Source organism: Felis catus, chromosome D1 (genome assembly GCF_018350175.1).
Source record: "Felis catus isolate Fca126 chromosome D1, F.catus_Fca126_mat1.0, whole genome shotgun sequence".
Classification (NCBI taxonomy): Eukaryota; Metazoa; Chordata; class Mammalia; order Carnivora; family Felidae; genus Felis; species Felis catus.
The window spans coordinates 106,274,087-106,279,751 of NC_058377.1; the positions used below are offsets into that span (position 1 = coordinate 106,274,087).

The following is a 5,665-nucleotide window of genomic DNA, read 5'->3' on the forward strand; positions in this document are numbered from 1 at the left end:
AAGTTATTCCAACACAAGGAAAGTGAAAGGCATAGAATTCATCCAGCCATGAAAACATTAAGCATCAACATTTGCGTCCCTGAATGCCCCAGAGAAGGAGCTTTTCTTTGGCCAAACCTCCTTCTTCTAACTCAAAAACAGTAGCTTGCTCGCAAGAGCAAGTGCTGGATATGACAGACAAATCCAAAAAGAAAAGAAATTCAGAAAATTTATTCATTTTCATCTTCTCCTAAATTTTCCTTCCTGCTTTTTTGCATTCAGTTGCTTATGTGCAGAAGAGAGGAGGGTTTTTCGGGAGCCCTCTTACCCCATGGCCCTACTCTTCATACACACCGGGGTAGGCCCTTCTCTTACATTCCCAGAACTCCCAGAACCCACATCAACACCCCAGGCTCCTTATTTCTTTGCTGTCTTTACTGCCAGTAACAAACTGCCTGTGTGACCCCAGCTGAGTAATCTGACATCTCTAGGCTGTCCTCGTGCTTTCTAGGGGAGGGAGTTGGACCAGAGGAATGATAAGATTCTCTCTCCGGAGTATCTTGCTTTTAGTTTTTCCCAAGTGCCCATCCTGTCCATACCACAGGCCCTCCACCTGCCCCACAAGCCCACCACCCTGGAGCTTCGTGCTTTCTGCCTTTCAGTTCCCCATCTTCAGAGACCTCAATTCATATTATGACACACAGGCAAGAATTTCAAGTAATGGATACAGTACTTGTTGTTGAAACAGTCAGCCAAAGACTTTCTATGTTGGAAGTAGAGGTAAAGTGGTAAGGGAGCAAAGCCAAACACTTAAGAGGACAAAAGAGAAAACTAGCTCTTGGTTAACTGTCTTCAACCATGTTCTAACTCAGCGCCGTGTGCATGGCATTTGAAGCCATGACTCAAATTCTGCTTGCCCCTTAACTTGCCCTGTGACCTTGAACAAGTTAACTTTGATTTTTGAGTCTCAAGTCAGGGCGCCTGGGTGGCTCAGTCAATTAAGCGTCCAACTTCTGCTCAGGGCATGATCTCGTGGTCCATGAGTTCGAGCCCCACATTGGGCTCCGTGCTGACAGTTCTGAGCCTAGAGCCTGCTTCAGATTTGTGTCTCCCTCTCTCTCTGTCCCTCCCCCCCCCAAAAAATAGACAAATATTGAGTCCCAAGTGTCCTTGTCTGTGGAAGAAGGGAGGCGGGGGAGGGGGTGCTAACACCTCGTAAAATTGTTGACAACTGAGTATTTTTATGAAGTCCTCAATACAGCCCAGGACACAGGAGCTCAACTACAATAACCCATCATCCTGTAAGAGTCCCTAATTAGCACACTTCTCCTAAGTCAAGTCTATGTTGTCCTTTGCGCATCTCACTTTTTCCCCCATAAGCATCCTGACTCCTACCCCAGGTACAGATATCAGATTCCTAAAAGATCCACAGGAAAGTTACGAAAGAATCAGGAGGCATGCGGGTTTGGGGAATAAACCAGCCAACACCAGTTCAAAGAGATACTTTCACTGCTAGCTTTATGGTCCGGGATGCAGGGTGAGAAGTGATTACCTCAGCAAAATTCCCAGTGCCCTTGGAGAAGGGCTCATTGAGTCGCAATGCCCCATAAAGTCCTGCTGCCTGGCTGGGGAAAGGAAAAGTGGGAGGAATCCTAAGCCCAGGGCACAACGTTCCTTCTGCTCCCTGCACAACCCACCCCTCGCAGGGGAAATGAGAGGCTTCCAACCTGTGCTGTCCCCTGATGATGGCAAGAGCAGGCCTAGCCTCAGCTCCTGCCGATGTCAGTTTTTGGGGCCAAGTACAAAATCTTTGGGTGGCCCTCCACCACCGCCGTCCTGTCTGTCTTCTGTGGGGGAGCCATGCAGGGGCTGCACCCCCAGAAGGGGGCCAGCCTCTGGATCCGGTTTGCTGCGTTTGGCCAGGTCCTCATTGTGAGCCTTGCGGATGTGGCGGTATAGGTCCCCTGACTGTGTGTAGCTGCGCAGGCAGTAGCGGCACTCATAGGGTCGCTCGCGTGTGTGCACGGTGGCGTGGCGCCGGAGTGTGTAAGAACAAGAGAAGGTCTTCCCACATGTCTTGCAAGTGGGCACATCCTCCGTGAAAACTCCAAAACTTCCCGGGGTTGCTTCATACTCAGAAGGCAGGTAAAGTGGCTCATGCAGGGCCGGGGGGGCGGGCAGGGGTGAGGTCACCAGTCCTCGGTGATACTGCCCTGGACCTGGCAGCAAATGGTAGGGCAGATGAGGATCTGGGGGCAGGAAGTGGTCACTTGGTCCCACCTCCTCCAGTCCTGCCCTGGGCTCCTCAAAAGCCTCTGGCTGAGGGGGCTGTGCGCCAAACATGGCTCCTCCAGGAGGGAAGAACCCCTCAGGACCCTGAGGCGTTTCCTCTGACACGTCAGGCTCCTCATCCGAAATCACAATAGCTTCCACTTTCACCTGGACCAGCTCAGCTTCGGCTGGTGCTGGAGCCTGGGATGGAGCTGGGGCTGGGGTTGGGGCTGGAGCTGGAGGATAGAAGCCTTGCAATGGCGCTCCAGCACCCCTTGGTTCCACCATCCTCAGACTCTCGGTACCCACATCAAGGGGAGCCAGCGGCTCCACTGAAACTGCTGGAAGGCCAGAAGAGAAGTAGTTTGCAGGAATGGTCTCTGTGGAGCTACTAGGGCTGGCAAGGGAGACATCAGCCACTGGTGGAGGGGGGGGGCGTAGATGTGGCAGGTCAACCTCCACACCAGGCTGTGTCGTGTCTGCCCCACCGGACACTGGTGGCTCATCTGGAGGACAGACAGTTGGTGAGGGAGCTGCAGGGCCCTTCCATTCCCCTTTGCCCCAGTGGCCTGATGTCTCAGCAGATGCCAGTGAAGGCTGGGGGCCGCGGGAGGGGTTGGACAAAAACTCCAAACTAGGGGGCTGTGAGTTGGTTTCCTCCTCCTTCTTGGTACTGTCTGCCTCTGCCAGGGCCCGGGCTTGCAGCCGCCGCTTACACACTTTAACGATGTCATTCATGTGCAAGTAGCTGGCAGCTGCCAGCACATCCTCCACGGGGGTATCCCCCCTCAGGGCCAGCTGGCCAGCATACATAAAATCCAGAAGCAGCCCAAAGGCTGGGGCTGTGACAATCTCATTGTGGATGCACACCAGATCCCTCTTGTCCAGTTCCCGCTCCTTGTAGAAAAGCTGGAAGAATGGGCTGCAGGAGGCCAGCACAGCCCGATGGGCCAAGAAATGGGTGCTACCCACCATTACGGTGCAGTCACAAAGGAAACCCTGGGACCGCTGCTCTCGGAGGCTCTGCAGCAGCTGCTGGCTGTGTTCTGGGAACTCCATAGCACCCCACGGATGGAAAAGGACCCTAGAAAGGTCCCCACCAGTGGCTCCCTGGGAAGAAAGGACAGTAAGTTAGGGCAGGTAACCTCCCCAGCAACCTTAACGTCAATCCTGAGCTATCACTTGCCCCTCCAAAGCCTCTGGCAACACCGTCCTGACCCCAAGACGCCCGCTGGAATCGCTACCCTTGTTTCTCCTAGGTCACACCCAGGGGGTCTCCTTTTAGCTCCGCCCCCTCGGCCCAACCTTAGCAGCAGGCCCCGCCCCCGTTCGCAAAGGCACCGCCCCGGAAGTCCCGCCCCCTAACCAGCCTCCGCTTCCTCGATGCCCACCCGGCGGCTTCCAGCAGCTCCTCCAACTAGGAGTCTCTTTTGCTTCCAGGCCTTCCCGGGAGATGCCTCTACGCCCCACTCCAGGAACTCCCCTGAGCCTCTCTGTCTCTCGCATTCCAGGAGCTAAGAAGTCCTAGGGTGGGAACTAGCAGAGAAAGCTGATCCTTCACCCACCAGCGAGCAGCCACCGGCGAACTCCGCCCCTTCCCACCTTCTCAGTTTTAATTGGCTCAAATTTGCCTTCCCTCGGCACGGATTGGCTCATTGTCCACTGACCATCCCCCCGCTCTGACTGGCGTCTGCAAGTGGGTGCTGGTGGCCGTTGCTCAGGCAGCTAGGCTCAGGATTGGTTGGCGCTCCTGTCCTAAACTTTTCCTCTTCGTCCCGCCTTCTTTGCCTCAGAGACCTCTTGATTGGCTGAGCTTCTCCCATCTACCTGCGGCAACAGGAGGGCGGGGACCGGCTCCATGGAGATGAGCGCGACGCCCTCTGGGCGGGGCGCGTGGCCCGACACCCCGCTGAGTGTTGTGCTCAGGGCAATGGGGAAAGGGAGAACCAAGGAGCTGGTGTAGTACCCAGGGGGCGTGCCTCCTGACCGGGCTCTGCCATAACGGTGGGCATTAGCTACGTCTCTCCGAACTGCAGGTGTCTCTTGAAAGTCCCTTCTATCCTCAAAAAAATGATAAGATGCCTTTTTGCTCCACTACCCCCAATCTGATGGTTCCAGGCTCCTGGCTCAGTAATGATGGTGTCTGAGAACTGGCAGCTGCACCAATGCTTTCGTAAGATCCTTAGCCTGATCTCTAGTCAATTTACAATTAAGAGTAATTAGATTGCCTTTCTCTGTGTCTGGAACAGCCTGGGAGGTGCTGATGGAAGGGAGGGAGTGGGCTCAAGGCCTTAAATTTTCCAGTACAGGAGAAAAAAAAGAGTGTGGTTAGTTCTGTTTTGTTTTGTTTTGTTAAGTAGGCTCTATGCCCCACGTAGGGCCTGAACTCAGGACACTGAGATCAAGAGTCGCATGCTCCACCAACTGAGCCAACCAGTTGTCCCCAAAGCGTGATTACTTCTGAAGAAATTTTTTGAGGGTACCTAGGCAACCAGAAGAAAGGGCTATAGGTTGGGAGGCAATGATACCTGCCTCTTCTCTGACTAGGGCAATGTGTTTACAGGGTTACCATGGTCACCACCACACTAAGCATCTTAACTTTGTTCTGTAGCTAAGCCCTCCAATGAGACAGAACCAGAATTAGGGACATTCATCAACCTTTCATCCTTGTACTAAAGACCTGTGGGCCATACTGGCCTCAGCTTGAGACCCCATCTTTTCAAGATACCCTTCCAAGCCATACAATATTGTATAGGAATTAAAACTAACATGAGCAACATTTTCATTTTCTAAAAAATATCTATATTTTCAAAACCCAAGACCAGACGAGATCGGGCGCGTTCAGGGTGGTATGGCCGTAGACTCAAAACCCAAAACATGCAGTAATATTAGTAACATTGTTTTATATTTTCTCAATTTTCTTTAATGTCTTGTAGACAGATGGATTCTCATATCTGCTTGTGTTTTCAAGCTATTATGAGATATTGTTTTGATTATGTGAAGAAAATTTGACCTCACACAAGTATGAATGCATGGAATTTCCATTGCCCGTGGTGAGGAGTTTGTATTTTATTCTGAGTGTAACGGGAAGCCCTTGATGAGTTTTAAGCAGAGGAGTGTTCTGATATTCTAGTTTTCATTTATTTTCTCTTTTTTTTTTCATTTATTTTCTTTTTTTTTTCATTTCTTTTCTTTTCTTTTTTTTTTTTTTTTAAATAGGCTTCACACCCAGCACAGAGCCCAATGAGGGGCTTGAACCCACTACCGTTAGATCAAGATCTGAGCTGAGATAAAGAGTCAAATGCTCGGGGCACCTGGATGGTGCAGTTGGTTGGACGTCTGACCTTGGCTCAGGTCATGCTCTTGCACTCCGTGAGTTTGAGCCCCATGTCAGGGTCTGTGCTGACCGCTCAGA

At 51.9% G+C, this 5,665-nt stretch overlaps 1 protein-coding gene across 3 annotated transcripts; it reads right to left on the minus strand.

The window, feature by feature from the left end:
• Positions 1-1,480: 1,480 nt before the first annotated feature.
• On the minus strand, positions 1,481-3,939 carry ZBTB3 (zinc finger and BTB domain containing 3). Of its 3 annotated transcripts, none has more exons than XM_006937433.5 (2): positions 3,816-3,939; positions 1,481-3,360 (listed from the first exon to the last, which is right to left on the minus strand). In XM_006937433.5, exon 2 carries the CDS (start codon positions 3,307-3,309, stop codon positions 1,762-1,764), a length of 1,548 nt encoding a protein of 515 aa, XP_006937495.1. In that variant the 5' UTR covers positions 3,310-3,360; positions 3,816-3,939; the 3' UTR covers positions 1,481-1,761. The 3 variants fall into 3 exon arrangements, with proteins under 3 accessions (XP_006937495.1, XP_006937494.1, XP_044895397.1); XM_006937432.5 differs by lacking the exon at positions 3,816-3,939 and adding an exon at positions 3,642-3,786; XM_045039462.1 differs by lacking the exon at positions 3,816-3,939 and adding an exon at positions 3,495-3,562.
• Between the last annotated feature and the right edge of the window lie 1,726 nt (positions 3,940-5,665).